Consider the following 23,298-nt stretch of genomic DNA (forward strand, 5'->3'; position numbering starts at 1 on the left):
CAGACTTTTCTGCATCTTAATTTGACTGTGAGGCTGCATCAGAGTTTAATGGTTTTCTCTCACTCCGCTAAATGAGTGCCTACCTCACAAACAGCTAATGGCAGAGCTGCTTTCTGGAAGATATTCCATAAAACCTCTGTTAATCGCTAGCTCTCTAATACTCTATTTCAGCTTTTTTTGTTGTTGCTGCGTGAAACTGAATTTTTCACAAGCTAGTGGGTTTTGCCGTTATGTTGTTGCTCTTTCCCCTGAAACTTTTGGTTTTGCTTTTCTCTTTGATCTGGTCAATGTAAGGAGAGAAGGGTGCACATGACAAATGAAAGGTTATGTCTTCTCTGATTTTTGTGCATTAACATTTTCTACACATTGTTGCAGGCTGTTTATCAGAGTTTTCATATCTTATCTTGATGAAGGACTTGAGAGAGAGGAAAAGGCAGGGTATAGGCACCCTCAGCTTGGCTTTCCAAGAGGCTCTGAATGACTGCAACAACCTGCAACAGCTTTGCCCATTAGTGGATGGGAGCAGCCACGGTGCTACAGCTGTTTTCCCTTGTCTTCTGGTTTAACAAGATTTTTTGCAGAAATAAGAGGATCAGCTTTTAATTTCTGTCATCTTACAACTAATAGATTTGTTCTTTAAGGCTCTGGAACAATAAGGCAAGTCCTGACAAGTCATTACTGGTCAGAATAAAAATTGCCTTTTAAGTTCAGCATCTCCAGGCTAATTAATGTAAATTCACCCACTTAGGTTGCCACTGTATGTGGCTTGTTTTAATGCTTGAGTCATAATTCAAAGAGAAGAGATGGAGGCAAGGTTTATATTTTTTTCCAAGCTGCTATTCTTTGTCAGCTTTGAGATGGATGAAGACGACTCAAGCTTTAAGTTTCTAAGATCTCAAACTTTTCTGCTAAAAGCCAGTCTCCAGGCAAGAGTAATAACAAATGGACATGTTATAATATGTGTCTGCATATGTTTACCTATGTATATATACATAACATGCGTTATTTATACATAAGTAACATACATAGGCATGCACATGACATATTTTACATAGCATATACATATTTCATTTGAAAGAGGCAAATGATTCTGATGAAAAAAAAATGAGCTGGAAGCTGTTGTTCGCACTTCAGGAGATCACTGTGTGTGTTCCTTCTTGCCTTGGAGACTGTTGCTTTTAGTGTAAAACAACCTGTAGCTGGATAACCCAAGGCTGAGGATAAACAGTTTGTTTCAGTGTTTGGCTGCATTTTCTTGGGAGCTTTTCCTAAGAGTCATCTTAAACGGGGCCAGGGAACAGTAGTTCAATTCTTGGTGAAATTTCTTACCAATGGTTCTCATATTTATCTTTTTTTTTTTTTTTTTCTATAGTGGCTTGTTTCCACACAAAACTGTTCCTTTCACATTTTTGGTGCTGTAATTCTCCAGGAGCAGTGTTAGGACAGCCAGTTGAGCATCACCTGTACAACAAAGCTTAATTATTCCATCCTAAGTTCTGGAAGGCCTCTTCATATTTCCTGAGAAACACTAGGACTGATGGGAGGGGAGAATTGGTTAAGGGAGGTAAAATGCCTATGCAAAGTAGGAAATGACAAATCTAAAATGTTGAAGGCTACCCTTAGCTTTTCCTTCTCAGGAAATACAGACCTGCTTTATTTTTTTTTAAACAGCTGGTAGTCATTAAGTTTCACCTGTCCGTGCACTCTTTCACTGGGCTTTCAATGTCTGGCATCACTGTTTCCCATTTTCACTTGTCACAGAAATGCCATTTGTGTTTTTTTGGAAATGCAATACATGCAAAACGTTCCCATTCTTCTTTCATGTTGTAGAGGGCTTTTTAGCTATTTGAAATGTAACTCAAATTGGAAAGGAGCTGACTATTGAAAATTAGTTCCTATTATTTTAGCATCTTTCCTTAGTAAGACTGTGAATTAACATATAGTATTGCATTAATTACTAGTAATTTGGAAACTCTAGCTTTATTAGAGGTACATTCCTAACTGGTTTGGGGTTGTGGCAATCCCCTCTGCCAGAGCTTATCAGGAACTGTGATTTCTATTCCTTTCCACTCTTTCTTGGAAATCAGTGCAGGGATCTACTTTCCTTCAACTTTTTGTATAAAACAAAGATCACATAGCACAAAGAACCATGAGCCTTATCTCAGATGGCACACAACCAGTTGATGCCATGGTGTATATTTAGCCGTGCTCAGTATAAACCAACTGAAAAGCATGCACATCATGTAGTTCAGGTGCTTTTAGCAGTCTGCATAGATGCTTGTTACCTTGAAAACCATGATACTAATGTCTGTCTTCATTTAAAAGTGACACTTATAGAGTATAGAGGTAAGTTAAGCAGACCAACAGACAGTGAACCAGAAGAGCAAGGTCACTGAAACACAGGAGGGGAACAGCTTTTCCCTCCTGGCAGGCAGGAGCAGGGTAGAGGACCTGCTCTTGGCTAGAGATTGCCAGACAGCATCACTTGCAGAGATAGAATCCTAGAATTTCTGTAAGCAAATGCAAATTTCAGTCCAAGTGCAGTCTTCTAGGTATGGATAGGCTGGTTTCATGCATGTTTGAGTACTGTAGCTGGCCATTAGTTGTTACCCCTGTTTCTCCTGGCAGCTTGGTCAGCAGAGCTGGATGGTATGATGCTGCTTCACTTAAATTACACAAACCTTACTCCATCTGCCTGCCTCTGCCAGTGGTTCACTTAAGCTTTGGCACAAGAGTGCCTTGGGATTTAAACGGGTTTGAGATGTACCTATTAACTCTATTTCTTCTTGGGGTTATCACAGACTTAATGTTTATTGGTCTATAGTAAAACATGGCCGTTACTGTACAGGTGCCAAGTTTTAATGTTTTAACTTCGTATTTTTAGTAGCACCAATAGGGAGAAGGGTTCTGTCTAAATCATTTCTGGCTTCTTGCTTATCTAACCCGACTTAGCTTTTGGTGTGAAGCAAAATTGCAAACTAAAATGAAAGGGAAGTAATGTTCTCTTCACCTCCCTTCTCTTTTTCTCCCCCTCCCTCACAAATCCCCTTCCATTATCACAACTTGAATCCTGAAATAAGAGGTGAGCAGGGATGAATGGTCCTATGAATTATTTCATAAAACTAATTAAACTTGTATTCTAATTCTAGTTGTTACCCTGGACAGTAGATGTGAAATAATGCAAGCCTTGAATGTGATTGCTCCAGAAATTTCAGTGCTGCCTTGAAGAGGGGATGCTTTTCCAGTCTAGAGAAACGGGCTTCTATTTGGAGAGCTGTGTTCAGTCAATGATATTTTGTACATAGCAGGGAGAAATGAGGTTACCTCTCAGTTTTTAATGAGTCCTCCAATCTAGCATGGTGTACTCCATCTGACCTTCCTGTGGAGCTTACCTTGAAGCTAATATGCTTCCACTGGATGTCACTGTTGCTCTCTGGGAACACACTTAAAATATCACTTTACCTGTGGTGAAAATGACTTCTTGAAATAGAAGACTTTTAATGGTATTTGTCTCTCATTTGGATTGGTAGAATTGGGGTCTGAATAAACAGTGTACATCACCTTTGGGAGTTTTCTGCTCCTCTGTTTCTAGGCGAATTTTTTTCAGCTAAGATAGTGAATTTAATTGCACTTAGTGGATTTTAATACATTGGATGTCTGTATTGAATTGAATACATTGGACATATGCGTTGCTTAAACGGAATGCAACCTTTCTAGATACTTGAAATTTAATTCTGGATAACATCATATTCTGTTTAAAAAAAACCAAACAAACCCAAAGAGTAGATACACTGTGGGAACTGATTTAAAGGGACTTAAAGGTAGAGCTGAACCTAACCCCCTTGCACCATTCAGTTCCTCCCTTCCAGTGGAGAGTGTTGAAGAGAAGGGAAAAGAAATATTTCCTCTGGATTGAATTATAAGAATCCTACTTTTTATTAGTAGGTGTAAAGTTCAGGTAGGTAGTTATCCTGTCTATATATCTTCTAACTATCACATTTAGAAAGCAAAATGGCATTTTTTTAATTGTCCCTTGCAGTTTTACTACAAGTCTATGTGTTGTGTAGTTAATACTTGCCCCCCGCCCCCCGATCAGCACTATAATAGCTGGCCAGAATGCTGTTTAGCCAGAAGAATTTTCATAAGAGGCTCAGTAAGAGACTTCTGGAATGAAGGCTGATTAATTTTCCCCTTCCCCCAAGTAGTTGCACTGTGCTGTCTTTAAGTGGTTGCTATAAATAAATCACTTCTGTTTTCCCTTTGTCACTGAGAGCTGTATTGTATTCTGAAACTGCTCATCTATTCTTCCTTTAATGTTCAGCTGCTTCTTGCTATACTCCCAGTGCTTAATAAGCAGCTGTTGTAATAAGATACTTAATGGCAAATACATTTTTTTGGTTGTGCTGAATAAATGGCACACTTGAACTCTGACTAAAATAGATGAAACCTCTGCAGCAGTGTCATTGTTTCTGCTGCCTGTCCCCAGGATTCAGCTGGCACTTTACCTTGCAGGTGAGTCAGATGGGAACACAGGTGTCTTTCTCTGTAATAGTGATGCTCATCAGTACTGAGACTGTCACGAAGCCAATGCATACTTTAAGGGTCTTTCTATATTTTTGCAATGTTTTTTAAAATCTGTTAGCATTTAAATCACTAGTGGCTGGCTCAGCACATGATATAGATTCCTGTTAGGAGAAGGGTGGCTGTAGTTTGGTCTGTGAGGGTTTTCTTGTTCAATCTTATGGAGAGTAGAAGGGATGATTTAATCCTCTTTCATAAAATTTGAAAAAGCTTCAATCTGGGAGCAATTCAGTTCTCCCTCACGTGGATGCACATTTCCTTTCAAATGTACTGGCCATTAAGGTAGTGGTAAGTACAAGTTGTAGTCTGGCTGTTAAGGGAAAGTTTCCAAGCATTTCCCTCTTTTGTTAAAATAAAAGGGCAAAGCGTCCCCTAAAGGACCCCGCAGTGATGCTTACCAAATTCGGAACCTGTACTAACGATTCAGTAGAGGTGGCCTTATTGCCTTTTTAACACAGCTTCAACCAGTGTCACTGCTGTACTTGAACTGTAACAGAAGTCCCAGGTGGGTGCTTGTGGCAGACAACCTGTTCCTCTGAGCATTGCAGTCTCTTTCCAGTTTTTTAATGCAGAAGAGTGTGTTTGAGCTCATCAAAATGTTTGGCAGCTTTCTAAAATTAATGTCAAACAAAATTCTGGGTGTCCATTTGGGTTTAGGATACTTGGAAGAAGCCCCAGCATCGACTGTGTGAGGTCCCAGTTGTGTTTTCTTAGCAGGCAAAGCTTTCCTTAACTGTAAAAAAAAAAAAAATATATACACACACACGCACACTTTGGCATGAAAAATCTGAAAGCATTAAAATAAACAAAACAACCCTGTTTCTCTCCTTGAGGCCATGGTATCACTGTTCTCCTGTGTTCACAAGGCTTCTGGTAGCAGAGGGACATGCTTTGGGTAGTGTCCATACAAATATGCGTACTTGGGCTCTTCAGCCTCTTCAAAAAAATTGAGTTGAAATTAGTCTAGTGAATCTGATCCAGATGGATGCAAATGCTCTGCTTTAACCTGTGAAAAGGAAAGTGCTGTGCCTTTGTGAGATGGAGCAGTGTGTGTGTCCACCTTGGCTGGGTTGGCCGTCAGCCGATCCTTTGCTGTTGTCCTTCTGCTGTTCTGTCCATCATGGGCTGCATTTACAGCTTGCAGTGTTTCTGTGTGTGGCTAGCTGAGAGCTTGCAGGCATCTTCAGTGAGCTCCACCTTGTGCTGGACATGCCTGCATTGGGCAAATCCAGGCTTCACCCTTGTTGAATGCTGTATATAGGGCCCCTCTTTGAGAAGCCTAGTTGGATGGGTTGCAGGCTTGAGATTGCAGCCTGATGCCATCAGAGCGGGTGGGATGAGTAAGAAGCTAGAGCAAACTGACTGCAGCTTCTCTGCCTGACTGTTTGTGGGCAGTGATTCAAAGTGCTGTCTGTAGGTGTGGGTGCTGGATACTTGCTTTTTGCACCTGCTGTGGCAGGGTGGGTTAGGTAGGATGTGCTTGTTCCTAGAACTGAATATTCAAAGACCTTGGTCAGTTGAGAGCTTTCCTTTTGGAAGTCACTCTCCATGACACATTGACATTGTTTTTTATTTGCTGGCTGAATGTGTCGCTAGTTTAGATAGGTGAATTAACTCAGAACTTCATTGCTGAAGGCATGAGCTACAGGTTATCTTCTTGATGATGAAGGGCTGTAAGCAACCTTTCAAATAGCTGTGGTTGAAATGGGGCAGTATGCCATATTGTCATGCTACTATTTTTAAATGTAGATATACTTCTGTTCCTGGGAGTATTGCCACCATTCAAAGTGCCTTCAGGAGCCTGCACAGGCTTTGTGGAGGTGGCTTGCTTGGCTTTTCACGGGGGTGGTACGTAGCCTGTGAGCTGATCAGCAGAACGTAGCATCAGTGACAAACAGCTGCTGCTGCCTCTGGCTTCAACTTGCCATGGTGAGGGACCGCCTGACCTCTAAAGCATCAGGTGTGGGATCATATATGCAATATTACCCTTGCAAATATGCCAGACTCTTAAACTTTGTGGACTGTAGCAAAGAGAATATCAGCTTTGAGTTCAACCCAGCAGCTTTTCATAAAAAGCTGTCTGACATATGCTATAAAGATAGAGGAGAAAATATGTTGGTACAGTCATTTTTCTGCTTCTGTGAGTCAGCTTGTTCTAATGGGTTTTGAAGTGGATAGCTCATCATCATTTGGGGTTTTTAAGTGCAGGTTGTATGCAGTGTTAGCTCACTCAAATTTCTGCTGTGCCATGATTGACTGGCCTAAAGATACATCATCAAAATATGATAGTCAGCCTTAAAATAACAAGAAAACATGCTTTTTAATGCTAATTACCCATTAAAAAGCAGTGTTTTGGTTTTCTTGGTTTTACTTTTAAATTTAAACAGCAAATAGCAGCTTTGTAAGGCTGGCTTTCTCTCATCTCTGCAAGAGCTTATTTTAGTTGATTAAATCAATGCATCAGTGAGCAACATGTGGCTCTTGGGCTACCTGCAGCCCAGGAGTAGTTGGAGTGTGGCTCCCATGCCGGGGCTGTGCAATGTGACCCGGAGCATGGGCTGTGTTGGCCTGGGGCCTGTAGATAATCCAAATTATCCAAGGAAGTGGGAGGAAGCAAATTAGTGGAGACTGGTATGGCTGGTACCAGCTGATACCTCGCTGCATCCCAGGCCTGTGGTGCAGCATGGTGATCTCTGTGGAGCAGTTGTTATAGGTATCCTTTAAACCTTTACCTTCCTTTCCTGCTCCTTATGCAAAACTGGTCTTGTGATGCTTGGCTGTATGAGGATGGTTTGGTTGGCAGGGTCTGGAAGGATGGTCGGCCCTTACTAGCAGTTAGTGGATAGCAGCAAGCCATTCTGCTGTCAAAGCCTACTGTTGCTGTGGCTTCTTTTTTCTTTTTCTCTCTCTCCCCCCGCTACCCTCCAGTCTCCAGCTTCCCTCTGTAATCACATTTCTGTTCGTTGTGCTTCTTATTGCTTATTTTGCCTGTTGGGCTGGACCTCAGCCTTGGGAGCCTTTCTGTGGCCTAAATCAGTAACTGCCAGCAGCACAAGTTGTTTTTTATGTATTTATTTTTAAAATATATATATTTTGTGTGTGTATACATGTGTATGTGTGTATATATATATATCTTCATAATGCACTAAGCAGTTTTGGGTTTAAAGTTATGCGAGCTGGTCTAAGGTCTTGTTGCAGCTCAGTTGCACATCTGCATACACCTGGCATCAAATAGAGATGAGCAGGTAAATTAATACAGCGCTGATGAGGAATGCATTCATAGTAGTGTGTATGAGAGAAGAGATGGAAGCAACTCTTCATATCTTGCTTAGAAGAAGTATATAGGGGAGAGCTTAAAGACCATTTTTCAATCTGTCAGAATTCCTTGCTGCTTTGTTGATTTGCAAACTTCGGTCATTTATGTGAGTAATAAATGCATAGGATGAGGCTGCACCAGGCATCAGGCCATGGAGAACTATGTTTTGAGTGCTGTGATTTTGGCTCTAGATTCAAATCTTGTTTGTTAGTGTAAATTGAGAAACTTAAGTCTGCAATTGCTTAATCAGTTGGCTACCTTGTTTAGTTAGATAAACGTCTCTCAACTTCTTCTACTGGCAGTAATGCAGATAAATAATGCAAATAATGTTTGTTCTAGAAGAAAGATACCATTTCGAAAGAGAAGGAAAGACGAATAAGTTCTCTAGTAAAGATCTATTTGTGCTTTTAAAACTTAATTTATTCTGAATGAAATATTCAAGCTTGCATAACTAAAACAGTTGAAATTGAAACTTCAAAGTAAACTTGTTCTTAACCTCATCCAGGAGGGAAAACCAGTTCAAGATATAAACAAACCGAAAATGACTAAATCAAAACTGTCTGTTTTAATGCATATTGGAACATCTTGTTTTTGCTGAACTTAACTACAGTACTGCATCCTTGCCTTCTTAAAACTACCAAACATGGAGAGAGGTGTTTACGGCACTGTTAGAGGGAAATAATTGGACTCTTCTCAGGGTAGCTTGCTTAATTCTTATAATTGGGATGTAGTACTTCCATGTGGCTCCAGGAAGTCTTCATTTACCTGTACAGTCTATGGCTGTGTACCACATGAGCATACCAAAGCTCTTTGCACATACAAAACTTGAACCTTGCAGGATTGCTTCAAGATTGTTATCTAGGGTTTGCCTTTCCCGATAAAAGTTTAAAAACACACACAAAAAAAAAAAAACCTCCACCTGAGGGACAAGACAAATCTGTAGCAGCTTTTCCTTTTCCAGCTGTGGCAAGAACAATTCCTGTTCTCTTTTGCCCATTTTTAATAGCGCAGACTGTCCCAACATAAACTCTTCTTTACTGTTTACCCTCCATGAAACAGCAATCCTTCTCCAGTTGTTTGCATTGCAATAGCAGATTGTGTGTTTATTTTTCTAGCAATCAGAAATGGATTCTGGTGTTCATCTTAAGAAAACAAAAACTCAGGATGCTGGTAGGAACCATGAACAGCAAGAGGAGGAGACCAATCTCGCCAATACCTTGGAGCATATTATGGGACAGCTGGATGTTCTGACTCAGGTATGGTTTGCTCTTTAATTTTGCGATATAAAAGGTACTTCTGACTGGAAGAACTGGGAATATTTTGCAATAGTTTTATAGAATAAAAGTGTGGCTAGTTCAAAACCTCTGCTTTTTAGTAGGTTTTTTTTGATAAATCTGTCTTCATCTGCTTGCTGGCTTATCTCAGTCAGCTTCCTCATATCGACTTCCAGCTCAGGCTGTGCTCTTCCCCTAATTCCTTTGTGCTGCAGCAGAGCTACCTGAGCCAGCTCTGGTATCCTGTACTATTAGCCAAGGTTTATCTAAGGTGATGTCTAAAGGAGTGGTTGGCAGTAGGACTCTGTTTTGATGAATGATCTCTGTCTCTCTTCCCTCCTCCATTATACTGCAGTCTATAGGTAAATGCTGTTCAGATCCTGCTCCTTTCCCCCACCCGACATTCACCTACACAGTCCAATTTCTGCAGTATTCTCCTCCCATCAACAAGTCTGGGCCCTTCTATGCCTCATCTCTGAAGCATGCTTTTCACCCACAGCTAGCAAACAACTAATTCCTTGCTAAAGCATTAACATACAGTTCTTCCTCAGAGTCACTAAACAATGCTTGAACAGTACCAACTGTTAGTGGTGATCATCGCAGTATGTGTTTACTTAATAAGAATTTGGGGATAGAGCTGTTTTTTGTTTAACTAAATAGCTGCTCATTGCTCCTGTGAGGAAATACCATTTCTGATCATTGTCTGGGGCTAAACTTCATTGTGTATTTTTGAGGTATGTGAGAAGCAGGGAGAAAGTATGGGATAGTCAACATTGGTGATCTTCTGTAGATGAGACCATGGTCATAGGATGGAAAAATCCATGTGGGAGGGTTTTTCTGTGAGTATGAGTGTTGTTTCTGAGGAAGAACAAGCAGGTCTTGAACACTTGTTATTGAACATACTGATTACTAGTCTGAGTTAGCTCTCTGCTCTTGGGAAGAAGTACTTGTCAAAAAGTGTACGATAATGGGTTGGAGGGCCCATCAGGGGATTGAAGTAGGGCTGGTTTAGGGATTAAAAAACATGCCAGGACCACGGACAGTCTAAAATAGTGTAGGGTGAAAACCAAAAGGTATTTAAGTTCATTTGGCAGAAATGCAAGAAAGCACTTTTCCTGTGATCTCTAAACCACTGAACACTGGAGGCAGGGGAAAAAAAATCTTGCATTGACATTGGGCCCTCATGTTTGTGAGTAAAATGCAACCCAGTGTATATACAAAATATTTTATTACTGTTTTTACGTCTCCCTAGTAAGTTTGGAATGTGATCATTATCCTTCATTACATAAATCAGATCCACACTTCTGATGATGGATGTTTAATGGCTCCTTTTCAACTTCATAGGTGTTTAGAGGAGGCAAATATTGCAGTAAACAGTATGTGTGGGATTTAGACTAGATGTAAGCAATGCAAACATCTCTCTCAAAGATATTGTGTAACTGTACAAAATTCCAAATGTTGTTTTAAATCTAGCAGAAAGAGAAATTGAGATCAGTGGGGGAGGAATAAATTAGTAGGTTACAGGATAAAATTGGAAATAGGCCTGCAATTATAGTAAAAAACCAAAAAGCTGCTGTGAGTAACTCTGCATTCAGCAACCTTTTACCTTTTTTGTAGCCTTTTTGCCATCCTTGAAGTACTTAATTTCCCATTGGTTCTAATCTTTGTATGTTGTATTTTGTATTAACACCATTTTAATGCTTTTGTACAAAAAGTAGATGTTCCTGACGCACTGTTGAAATGGTTTCATAATTCTTCATTTTCATGCCAAGGTTTTGATATTTAGCAGTGAAACTAACCAACACCAAACAAACTTAAGCAAATGAGCCTGGAAGAAGTCCTCATTCCTAGAGCAAGGGAGGAGGTTTCTCAAAGGGGAGGGATGCGGGCAGGTAGCAAGGTGGAGCCGTGGAAGGTAACTCTGGAGGGCATCTGCTTGCATAGCTAAACTTTGTTTCTTCCAATGCTGATGGCCTGTAAGAGAGAAGGGAATGCAGCACCGGTAGAGCCACTGTTACCCCTCTTTCGTGCAATTAGATGTTGACCGGGAGGAGCCATGGTGTGCTGATTGCTAGCAGAGATCCAAGTGAAATGGAAACAGTGGCTGATGGTGTTGTCTTGGTTGGTTGTCTTTCCTAGCCATTTCTGCCAAAGCACAACTGAGTGCTGCTCCCCGCACATAGCAGATTCAAACCAACGTTGTGTTTTATATGGCAGCTTTGGGCCTGCTGACTTCTTTTTGTGAAAGGAGGATACCACTACTTCTTCAAAGACTGAACAAAAAGCTTTCATAAATAATACATAACAGGTGTCAGTATTTTTCCCTTCTTGAAGAAGGGCTGAGGATGCTCCTGGTGCTCTGTTATAAATCATTGGTTTATAATTCCTGAGTGGTGCTTGTTTAAAGAGAACACTAATGGCATAAGCAGGGCCATACAGTTGAAGGGAAAGGACAGACTCCCTGTGATATTTCCAGAAACCCTCTATTGATATAGCCATCCATGGGTTTTTCAAGAATTTATAATTTTTTAGCTTTGTGGAAGGTTGGGTATATTTCTGGTGTGGTACCTTGAGCTCCTGCGCTCTTTGTTCTTGTCGAAGTCTCCAACACCATGTTAACATGATGTAATGTACCAGTGAGGGAAACCTAAAGTTGTGATAACCTACCTTGGGAAATTATGCAAACATAAACCTAACTTATTTTCCTAATATTTTTCCGTAGCTATCATTTCAAGGTTTATCATGCTAAACCTGGTATTATGTAAAAGTGGGAAGGAGAGAAAATACTTTCAATTTCTGCTGAAAGAGGTAATAGTAAGACATCAGCTGAAGGTTGTCATCTGTTGCCAGTGCATAGCTTTGTTCCGAGCTGCACACTTGAAGCTGCATTGTCTACTGCTCACCAATTATCATACCTTCCCTCTGTTGACAACAGATTTCCAGGTAAAGTGGGGTGTCATGGACTTGGAGACAGCAGGATTGTTTTTATTCCGTGAAGAGGTCTCTTCCTGCCAGACACCGACTGCAAGTAGAAGCACTGAGGCTGTAGAAGCGTTGTGCCCCCTTCAGCAGGATGCACTTGAGCAGGCTTGCTCCTTCAGTTAGGCACTTCAGTTCTTATTAGAGAAGGATGGATCAGAAGAAGCTAGCGGCTGTTGTATACCGCATCTAGCAGTAACTGCTGTAGCAAATGGATACGGCCCCCTCAGATTTACAAAGCTTCATTTTTATGTTGTTGACTTTGTGCTATGATTTTATTCTTTAAGGTTTTGGTATCTTTCTTTAAACTGGTCTTTAATTCAATGAAACATTCCTTTCTTCCTCCTCACCAGAGCTCTGTCAGGACATCTTTTGTTTTACTTGTAAGAAGGTGGTCTAATGTGACCTGAGAGGGTCTTAATTTCTTTTTTTTCTGAACATGGTTTGTGTTTGGCCATACTTCACATGCAAATAAAGAAGTTAATGTCTGAGTGCCTTTTTCAGAAAAGTGGCACATGCTTAATTCTGCTGTCTTGAAGGATGGAGTGAAGTTGAGACCCAGACATAAGCCGGTTGTTTCAAGTAGTTTTGGATTACTTGGTGCCCCTTTGTAGAAAAGCAGGCAATTAATGTCTGGCAAAGGAATGAGGAAGATGAGAGTAATAAACATATGATATAGATGCTTTGCTCCTCACTTTCCTGCAGCTTAGTATCTTGTCAGTGTCACAATGGTTAAAAATCCTGTTCTTTACTGGCATTTGAGATGTGAAAAGGAGGAAAATGCAAAATGTTTATAATTTTTTTTTTTAATTGAAGTCTGGATCTCAGTATCTCAGTGCCTATCTGAAGAGGTGGGCTGAATAATAAAGTTTAAGGGGAAAATGAAGTGATTTTATCTCTTGGATAACTTCCTGGAACCAAAAGGTGTGTTTTGGCTGAAACAAAAATGGAGCAGATACTAAGAGTTTACTTGGTTCAAATGCATTTTCTGCACTTGCAGCTGAACAGCACTTCTGAAAGATGATCAGCTGTGAGTAACCATCTTGGCTGCAGTGGAAAGCTTGCATTTGCAATGATCATCTTCAGAAAGTTTGTATACTCTTGCCCTCGCTCCAAACACCTGCAGCGGCCATGTTCACTATTAATCTGTAGCACTGGTGGGCAATGGGCACTGAGGCAAAAGCTTCTGGTTTTATGTGGGAAGGAAAATGCCTGCTCCAAATTAAGAGTTCAGAATCAGGTTAGCATAAAACTTCATAAATAGCTGCGATAATCCACCCACGGGAAACAGCTTTATATACTTCCCCAAACTAAGCTTACATTGAAGCTGGGAGAAAGCAACACAGTGAAATGGAGAAGACCTGATAAATCTGGAAAATAATCCAAGCCTGAACTGAAGGACAATCTAGCTCACGTGAGATTAAAGGATTATTCCACTCCAGAAAAGATTGCGGAGGGAGGGAGGAGTAGAATTATTTAAATGAAATTATTTAGCATAAAAAAAGACTTGGACACAAGTGAGTTGCAGTTTAATTAAAACTTAAAATGTTTGTGTGCAATGCTTATAATGAAAACAAGTAAAAACAAATTTGTTACTCCTTTTTTGAGATGTGGTCCCCAAAGCCTGTGTTTGGTGAGGAATGAATGTGGCCCCTCTCTTCTGAGAGGTATTGAATGTAGATTAAGCAACTGGTTTAGTGTAAAATAAATGCTTTTATGACTTCAAGTACTTACAAGTCAAGAAGAAAGGGGTTTTTTTGGGGGGGGGGGGGGAGGTGATCATAAGTGCTGCTACCCCTGCCTAGTGCAAATGTCTTGGTTTCTGTGTTGCTCTCAAGACTGAACACCCACTGGCTGCAGGCAGACCCAACAGATAGGAGAAAAACGGCAAGCAGTTTTTATTCCAAAAGAAATGGTTTGAAATCCAAAACACTAACTAAAAAAATTCCCATCTGAAAAATCTGTGAAATGCCAGATGAGCTTGGTTTTTAAGTCTTAATTTAAAGGACATAGAGGCTATTTCTGAGGAGTCAAAACCATCTCTTGGAGATGCAGTAGCTTTGATCTCTCACTCAAAACAAATGAAGTACCTCAGTTCTTGCCAGTCCTCTGTATAATATCAGAGGTACTTCTTTCTGAAATTCACTTCCAAAATATGCTTGTTACAAAATCTCTAAGTCTCAATGCAAATATATTTTTCTTTTTTCTAAGACTGCCTAAATTAAATGCACTCCTAGGAATATTGCTGTATTAGCAGGACACTGTCTAAAGGATGGCTTCTCAAAAGTGCTGATCATCTCCCTGGAGAACCACAGGACTTTCACCTTCCATTATCCTTCAGTGGGGAGGAATACTAAACACCTCCCACAATTTGTTTTCACAAGCAGACTTTGAAGATTAATATAAATTGTTATTCAGCCATTGGGTACCAGCAGCTGGGTTAATTTAGCTGAGTGATTTGCATCCTTTCAGAGGTAGATTGGGTGGCAGGGGAAGGATATGGGGAGTCTTTGTGGTTGGGGGAGACCTCTTGTCATTTGGGGTTCTAACCCCTATATTGTACAGTTGCTCTCATGGTACATGGTCGGATACTTTGTTGTAGCTCAGCATAACTGACTGTGTTTTCATACTGTGTGGTGAAACTTGAAATCTCCTGGCTCCTTTTGCTGTGCTGGTCTAGCCCCAGAGGTCTAGGAGCTCTGCACCAAGGAAGCTGCTTGTACCTGCACAGAAGCTTGCAGCCATTCCCTTCCAGAAACTTGCAGGATCCGATGCAAGTGCCATCAGTTTAGGTTTGGCTGATCAACTGTCAAGACTGAAGCAACAGCAATGCGTGATGAAACATTTTTAGTAGGAGGGCTGTAAATGGAAAGGCTCAGTTACAGATGGCTTGTTTGCCTTGTGTCCCCGCACTGTGCGGAAGAAACTGGCAGAGCCTGTGGCTCATCTTCTTTGTGGCTAGGATTGATTTTAATACAAAGGACATCCTTTTCTGTCCTTCAAGGTCCCTTTGGTCACTGTGATACTGGTACTGCCCATGCTGCTTGGTCTGGCAAAGTAGACGATACTAGAATTTTCGGGTACTCTTGTACGGTTTTCCTACTGTAAAAAGCAAAATGAGCACTGCAAGTGATAACTCATTGCTGTTGCTGCAGTAGACTCATGCAGTAGACCGAAGTTGCTCCTATAATTTAGTTAAAGGGTTGGTTAACTGTGAGTCAAGCATCTGCAGAAAGTGGAGTGTACTGGGAGATGGAAGGAGAGATGGCAGCTGATAATCATAGAATGGTTTGGGTTGGAAGGGACCTTAAAGATCATCTAGTTCTAGCCCTGCTGCCACGGGCAGGGATACCTTCCGCTAGATCAGATTGCTTAAAGCCTCATCCAGCCTGGCCTTGAACACTTCCAGGGATGGGGCATCCACAACTTCTCTGGGCAACCTGTTCCAATGTCTCACCACCCTCACAGTAATAAGAAGGAGGGGTTAGCTGAGCAATACTGGTTTCAAATTTTATAAGTACCCACTTCCTTCTTGTAGTGCTTTGGACTGCTAAATATAAAAAATTCTTTACTCTTCAAGTATTGTGAATAGCACGTGTTGACTGTTGCCTGAAGAGAGCTGGTGCAACTATGAGTTCTTGTGCCCTGCACTAGAGAACAGACGTTGAGGTTGTTTAGCCACATGACTTCTTGAGTAGATCTGGAGCCCAACGTAGGGATCCTGATTGAGACCAGGTTAGTGCTAGTGTTTGAGATGGTGAGGAGCTACAGAACTTATTTAAAATGTCTCTGGGGTAGCAGATCTTTTTAGTCTGAGCAGATGAGAAGCTATCATTTCTTTAGAAATCATTTCACATTTAAAAAAAAAAAAAAAACAACCCAAAAAACAGAAAAAAACCCCAAAACAAAACAGAAAACACCTTAATTGTGTATTCAGTCTCTGATATTAAGGCTTTGACCATTAGAGTAAGGCTAGTCCTGGCATGCAAAGAGCCTTGCATGCATTTGTTTGCTACATGAAGTGGTAATAACTGTGAAGGCTTCATACCTTGTTACACTCTCAGATATGAGGCTTACTTCCTTGGTTAGTCTGAACTGCCAGCTTTCGCTGAAAATGCTTCAGAGCATACTGAATGTTGGTAGCTGTTTCGGGTCCCATCTCAAAACAGTGTTAAGATATAACTTGCACATGAGGAGGGCAGCCTAGCTTGCTTTAAGCATGCTTACTGCTAGCAGGGGTCTGCTTTGAGTATCACTGGATGCAGTGGCTGAGGTCGAAGGGAGGCTGACAGCAAGTCAGGGCAAAAATTAGTACAATAGGAGGAAAGGCTGCTTCTTACCAGACAGGTTCATGCTTGAACCTGAGAGTGACTTTTGCTGCACAAGTTCTCCCATGAGCCTTTTAATCTTGCAGCTGAAGTTTGGTATTAAACTGTCATTGGTGGAAGGAGTTAATTTTTTATTTTTTTTTCCCCTGTAGAAGGTAGGTAGGGCTACCCTGGTGCAAGCCCTTCCTATCCTAGTTTGTTTCACTCATTGCATTAGTTTAGAGAAAGGGCTCCCAAGCTTAGTTTACCTGGATATTTGCTAATTCTGCCTCCGCATAGGACTGCATATATGCTCAGGAATGTATTTAGTGGGTGTTGGAGGTACCATTTTAGTGATCCGCATACAATAACTGGGGTCTCTTCCTGTTGATATTATTCACTTTAACCGGTGCATTTGAAGGTTGGCAACTGTACTCCTTTCTTGCAAGACTTTTTTACTTTTCCAGTATAGTGCCAATGGGTCTTCTCAATGCTGTGTGTCAGTCTGTGGTCCAGGTGTCATGAATTTGTGCCCTAGAGGTATGTAGGTACCTGTGAACCCACTCATTAGCACTTGCCAAGGAGGGACCCTTGGATGCTAAGGCAGCATTTTTATGATGCAGTTTACTTGCTGTACTTCTTGGCTATGTTTAGGACTGAAATTGGCTCTGAAATGACCATTTTTAGGGACAACCATAAGAAGTTATAGGAGGGTATCTAGCTCTTTGAAAACAAACCAGCGTTGGCCTTGCTTGTTACAGAGGGCAGAGCTCTTAAGTCTGCAACTCCACGTCAGATTTCACAAGTCTCATTCTGCCAATCTGTGGGCCATCTGTAATCTTCATTGACTATAGTGCCTCTTGAAAGGCACCCCTAAGTCTCTCCTTGTACCAGCACAGTGGAGTGGGGAAGCTGAGTGCATGGAAACTTAAAAGCTTCTGCATTTGTCCCATGTTCTTTTGCAGGTGCATTTTCTGATAAATAGAAAAGAAAATGCTGTCTTCATAAATTAACATGTCAGATGGGAAAGAAGAATCGGAAGAGGTAGAAGTAATGTTTTTTTCTTGGGCTATTTGATATGTTAGTGCCCTGCAAAATCTTTTTTAGCATATGCTTAGAAAAACTAGTGGAGCAAACTTTGAAGAATCTTTTTATTTAAGTAAAGTTAGGAAACTACTTCTACGTCCTTCAACATCAATGGAGAGAGGTTGTTTGTTATGAAATGATGACAGGAATAGAATCATAGTATCATTTAGGTTGGAAAAGACCTTTAAGATCATCAAGTCCAATCGTTAACCTAGCACTGCCAAGTCTACCACCAAACCATGTCCCTAAGCACCACATCTACCTGTTTTTTACATACCTCCAGGGATGGGGACTCAACCACTTCCCTGGGCAGCCTGATCCAATGCTTGATAACTCTTTTGGTGAAGAATTTTTTCCCAATATCCAATCTAAACCTCCCCTAGTGCAACTTGAGGCCGTTTCCTCTTGTCCTATCACTTGTTAGTAGGGAGAAGAGACCGACCCCCACCTCACTACAACCTCCTTTCAGGTAGTTGTAGAGAGCAATAAGGTCTCCCCTCAGCCTCCTTTTCTCCAGGCTAAACAACCCCAGTCTCCTCAGCTGCTCCTCACAGGACTTGTGCTCCAGACCCTTCACCAGCTTCGTTGTCCTTCTTTGGACATGCTCCAGCACCTCAGTGTCCTTCTTGTAGTGAGGGGCCCAAAACTGAACACAGTACTCGAGGTGCAGCCTCACCAGTGCCGAGTACAGGGGCACTATCTCCTCTCTGGTCCTGCTGGCCACACTATTCCTGATACAAGCCAGGATGCTATGGGCCTTCTTGGCCACCTGGGCACGCTGCTGGCTCGTATTCAGCTGGCTGTTGACCAACACCCCCAGGTCCTTTTCCTTTGGGCAGCTCTCCAGCCACTCTTTCCAAATTGAATAGAAGTGCAAGTGTAATAATTTGCCTGCACATAGCCAAGAGCGCATCTACTTTGCAGTCAGTGTGCAGGATCATATCCCTTGTAGGCTCAGCCAAGCTGTTGTTACCTGATCTGAGTAACTTTTATCAATATATGTATTTTTTTGGGGGGTCCCACAATTACCAGTGATCAACCAGAGCAGTGTTATGTCCCCCATGCTATTGTGTGTGCTAACTTGATCAAAGCTGGTGTGAGTTGCATACCAAAAAACCCGTGTGCTGCTTGTAGGGCCGGAGCTGCACCTTTTTGCTTGCAGGGCAGCCATCCCTTAGTAGGGTGAGCCTAACACTATTCCATCATTTCTGTGCTCTTGCCTGCTTTACCCCCAGCTCCAGGTTAAGTACTGCTTCAGTTAATGAGCAGCCATCTGTCTAGGGCGATCTCCCTCTCCTGGCTACTGCAGGGGCTCCCACCATTGCTCTGGAGGGTTGCTGGGGGCCTGTGCTTGCTCTGGACTCTGCTCTTCAGGTTTCCTTTGGCAGTTGTGGAACTGGTTTCTGTTGGCATTCAGTTAGCACCTTGTTCTCCTTACCTGCAGTCCTCAAAAGAGGCAGGGCTGATGATTGCCCTTCCAGGGCCATTGCGAAAACCTCAACCCTGAGGCTAGCAGTTCTTAAACTGCCTCTGCTACTTAATCAGACAGGGAAATGTTTAACATGGACTAAGGAAAAGATGCTGATGAAAGCTGGAACTGTTGCAGGGCTGGCGCTTGGAAACAGCATCACAAATCACTATTATTATTTGGGTTGAGGGAGTAAAAGGAGCATGGAGGAATATCATAGGGGAGTTGTCATCAAGTAAGCAAGCGTGATGATTAAGTGCTTCAGTTTAGGTGTCCAGGGGGAGAATGGAGCTGAATATTCCCCATAACTGAAAGTAAATAGGATGCAACTTTTTTTTCCTACATGGTTTCTCATTAATGTTTTCGAAGAGAAGAGCAGGTTTTTTACTAGGCTAAGTCTATGAAGATGAATGAAGACAAATGTTGCTGGAAGTGTTGGTAGAAGTGATTTAAGTAAGTTTTCTTTTGTGTGGAAAAATTCCATGTTCTGCTCTGGTGTCCATAGTAATGCTCAGTATATTACTCTAATGTCAGAAATACTCCTTAAAAAAATAAATAGGTTGATCTTTCTTCTTGTTTAAGCCTAAGCTGTCTTCTGCCAATTTGAGCCAAGACTTTAATAAATTATCCAGCATTTAACTCCCTGGTGCGTAATGGAGACATGTACTGTGCTCCTGACACAACAGGGAGCCCGGATCCTGCCACAGGGCTTGAGTGCAACCCTGGCTCTAGTGAACCCTCACTGCATCTGGCTAATGGTGTTTTCCTCCTTGGCTTAATTGTTGGTTCATTATCTTCTGAAAAGCAATAGCAAAAACTTGCAGCAGTTGAATGGGTGCAGTTTAATTTGCCTACCAACAAGGACTGGCTTTATAAATAGCAACATGGAAATATTGTAAAACTCTGTCAGCTGCTCATAAAGGAACTTTTCTTTTATGCCTAAGTTACAGCATAGCAGTAATAGCAGGTGGGCAGTGTTTGTGCTTTCCCTTACCTTCCTAGGATGTCAGGTGCCCTGTGTATTTCGGGCGTCATATATTCTAGTCTAAATGGACTGTAGTCATCAGTTCCTACTTTGGACTTCCTGGATTTCATTTCTGACTGCTACTTTTCCACTTTTAGTTTCCAAAAAATACTCGCTACAAGCTTTCTGCTTATACTTACATGCAATTTCCATTCCAATAAACATTTTCCCTACAGCTTTTTCACAAATTCAACACTTTCTGAAATCTGCTTTATTTGCACTTCGTCTCATGGTGCCGCACGTAACAGCGCTTAACTCGTATCGGCAGGATTGTGGTGACAGTAAATCGTGGGATGCAGGAACCACAAGTAATCTGGGGCTTTGCTTATAGTGGGGTAGTGTGACCAGGACACAAATTTAGTTGATTATATTTCTAAAGGAAATTTGATGCAATGTTTGACACCCCCCCCTTCTTTTTTAACTGAGTTGAGTTACTAGTTCTTCTTTTTTAAATGGAAAAGCCAGGATCCCTACTGCTTTTCATTCTCTGTCTGGTTGCTTGCAGGGTAAGATCTTTGCTGTAAACCCCTGGTAGACATTCAGCCTGCTGTGTTCTGCCCTGAGCAGCTTTACTCCTGACCTCTGTAAGACAGCCACTAGGCAATAGCATGGCTGGATACGAAAAAGATGAAAACCTCTCTCCTTTGAATAGACGGGAGGGCTCCTGCAGGCTCTGGGGCACCTGGGATATTACCTGCTGGCTCCACAACTTTTCTTCTGGTTCTCTGTGTACTGCAGTTCTTGTGCCTCAAAGGGGTGGCAACAGAGGAGGAAAAACCTTAAATGAAGCTAGTGCTGTAGCCCGGGGGAATATTTAAGCAATGCAGGGTTTTTTTTCTTTCAGGTGAAGCTTTCTACAGTTGCAGGAATGCTGCATTAGGCAGCAGGAGTTAGCTCTTCTGCCTCGCCACAGGTCAGTGGCGCATGCGTAGTAGAAATAAACTGTGAACTATGTTCGGGGAGGAGAAAAAAAAGGTGGCATTAGGGCAAATGCCATAATGCACAGCCCCTTCTGACCTTGTCGATAAGCAGTCTTGTGAGGTGGCTTTGCCATAGTGCTTGGTGGTGTTTTTACTACATCTGTTTTCTCTTCCCCCCCGCCATCTGTCTCATTCCCCAAATCACTTTACAGGAGACTTTTCCTAGTTACTCGAGTGGCCTTAGCCAAGCTATTTCCTCTCTTTGTGCTTTAGTTTCCCCAGCTGTAAAATGGGGATAATGAGACCTGCTTTCTTTTGTCAGGCACTTAGAGATGTGCTTATGAAATGTGCTATTAAAAGGCTTTCTATGTATAACTTCTATACAAACAGCGGTTGTCCAAGTTTATTTGAATTACTTTATTGAAGTCCAAGGTTCTGAACATCCTTTGTTTTTAACGGAGGATGTTATTTATGCAGTAAAAATGCTCAAAATGTGAAGCTATTGATTGTTGCCGATAAGTTTATGGATATTAAAGCATTAAATCATCACCGCCTATTATCATCCATTCCGTTGTCTTTGGAAGCTGAAAACGGTTCTGCATAGCTAGGTCCCTTGATTACCTCGGAGTGATCAATAAAAGGTTTTCAGCGGAGGCTTTTATTGCCACGTGGTTAAAATGTTCTTCCTGTGCATCCTGTACATGATGACTTCAGCTTGAGGAGAAAGATATAACAATCCTTTGTGGGCTAAGTGGATTACACAGAAGTATTGAGGCATCATGTTGAGGTAGATATTGCCACTTTGGGTTTCAATTCCCCTCCATCGCCTGTTGCGCTGCCTTACGCTGGAGGGTTTTCTTGCTTGTCATCGTGCTTGTCCAGCAAGTTTTGTGTGTTTTAATTGCAGCAAACCAACGGCCTTCAGAGAAGGGAGGAAAGAGTCAGAAGCAGAGGGGCAAAATCAAAGCTGAAACTGGGCAAAACTGTTCAAAACCTCTGTCTCTCATTAGCAGAAGAGTGTCTGGGGGCTCACGGATGTGGAAGGACAGAACCTGTCCATCAAAGGAAATGCAGAGCCCAATCTGAAAGCACTGAGTGCCGAAACGGGTGCTTGGCATTGTCTGCAGGAGAGCTTTGTGCCCACCAGCATCTGTTGCTCCTTTCTGAAGTCGTGTGGGGCTCAGTCCTGCTAAAATGCTGATACTGGAGTTACAGCCCTGAAATACCTCAAAATACTCCCGTAGGTTTAGGATTTTATTACCCACGGAGAGTACAGTACATAGCTTGTCTTTGTGAGCAGCTCAACCGCAGCTTTCGTTTTGTTTTGCAGACCGTTTCCATCCTTGAGCAGAGGCTGACGCTCACTGAAGACAAGCTGAAGGAATGTCTTGAGAATCAGCAGAAAATCATTCAGAACAAAATGAGCTGATTTCCTAGGAGAAGATGGGAGCCGAAGATGTTGGGAGGTTTGAGGTTGTTTGTGTTCCTAACAGACTGTATGTGACTTGCTTTAATGATTTTGAGCGCAATCTATTTTTCAATTTGAATGTACAGTTATTGTATCTGTAAATATGCTTTGTTACTTTAGTAAAATAAAAGGAATATTTTATTCATAAGTGTGGATAATGATTGTGATCTCCTGTGTTTTCCAGAGATATAGCAGCCAGCATGTGGTCTGAGTACTAACTAGGAAGGTTTTATCTCTCCCACCCTTGGTGCTGCTGAGTTAGTTTTAAAACGTTTAAGCATCTTGGAGTTGCCAGATGTCTGGTGCGGGCTGTATTGGATTTGTTGCTGAGGTGTGTGCTGGCTATAGGTGACAAGCAAAGAGCTCCCCGGGGTATTTCAGACAGTGGGAGTTCACCTCTGTTCTCAGACCATAGTGAGCAGGTGAGGTCCCAGCGCAACCGGCACCTGGAGAAGGGTCTGTCTCACTCGAGTCCCAGGTGGTGTCTGGCAAACGTGATAAAGAGCAGTTCAGACCCTGGATGGTGTTTGCACAGAGGTGATTAAATCCAATGGTAGGATTTAACCTGCTCCCTTGTGCAACGTGTGAAAAAAACAATTGCTTGAGGCTGGAAGAGAGGCCCTGGTGGGTCAGATGCAGGGTGGATTCCAGGCGGGTTTTGCTTTGTCTTTGTCTTTGCTTCTTAAATTAAAGGCATGGTAGAGGGAGAGGAAAGGCAACCAAATAGCAGAACATTTACTCCATCGTGGAACTTCCCTCTTCTCACACCAGACTGCCCTTAATTTTCGGTCATTTTGCAGATGTTTCCACAGTTGAATTGCTCATCACTCACACCTACGCTCTCACCCTGCTCCCCTCATCACTCCTCCTGACTT

General features: G+C 41.9%; 1 protein-coding gene across 5 annotated transcripts in view; it reads left to right on the forward strand.

Annotated features, from left to right (window-relative positions):
- The window catches only part of POC1A (POC1 centriolar protein A), a 62,276-nt gene extending 39,705 nt beyond the window's left edge, over positions 1 to 22,571 (forward strand). For 4 of the 5 annotated variants that reach the window (XM_087744017.1, XM_087744019.1, XM_087744021.1 and 1 more), the window contains 2 exons: positions 9,013 to 9,153; positions 22,286 to 22,571. In XM_087744017.1, coding sequence (XP_087600143.1) covers positions 9,013 to 9,153; positions 22,286 to 22,384 — 240 coding nt within the window. In that variant the 3' untranslated portion in view covers positions 22,385 to 22,571. The other variant, XM_087744018.1, reaches the window with a different exon arrangement.
- The last annotated feature ends 727 nt before the right edge of the window (positions 22,572 to 23,298 follow it).

This window comes from Nipponia nippon, unplaced genomic scaffold (genome assembly GCF_047370975.1).
Source record: "Nipponia nippon isolate SJK-2023a ecotype South Korea unplaced genomic scaffold, ASM4737097v1 scaffold_9, whole genome shotgun sequence".
Classification (NCBI taxonomy): Eukaryota; Metazoa; Chordata; class Aves; order Pelecaniformes; family Threskiornithidae; genus Nipponia; species Nipponia nippon.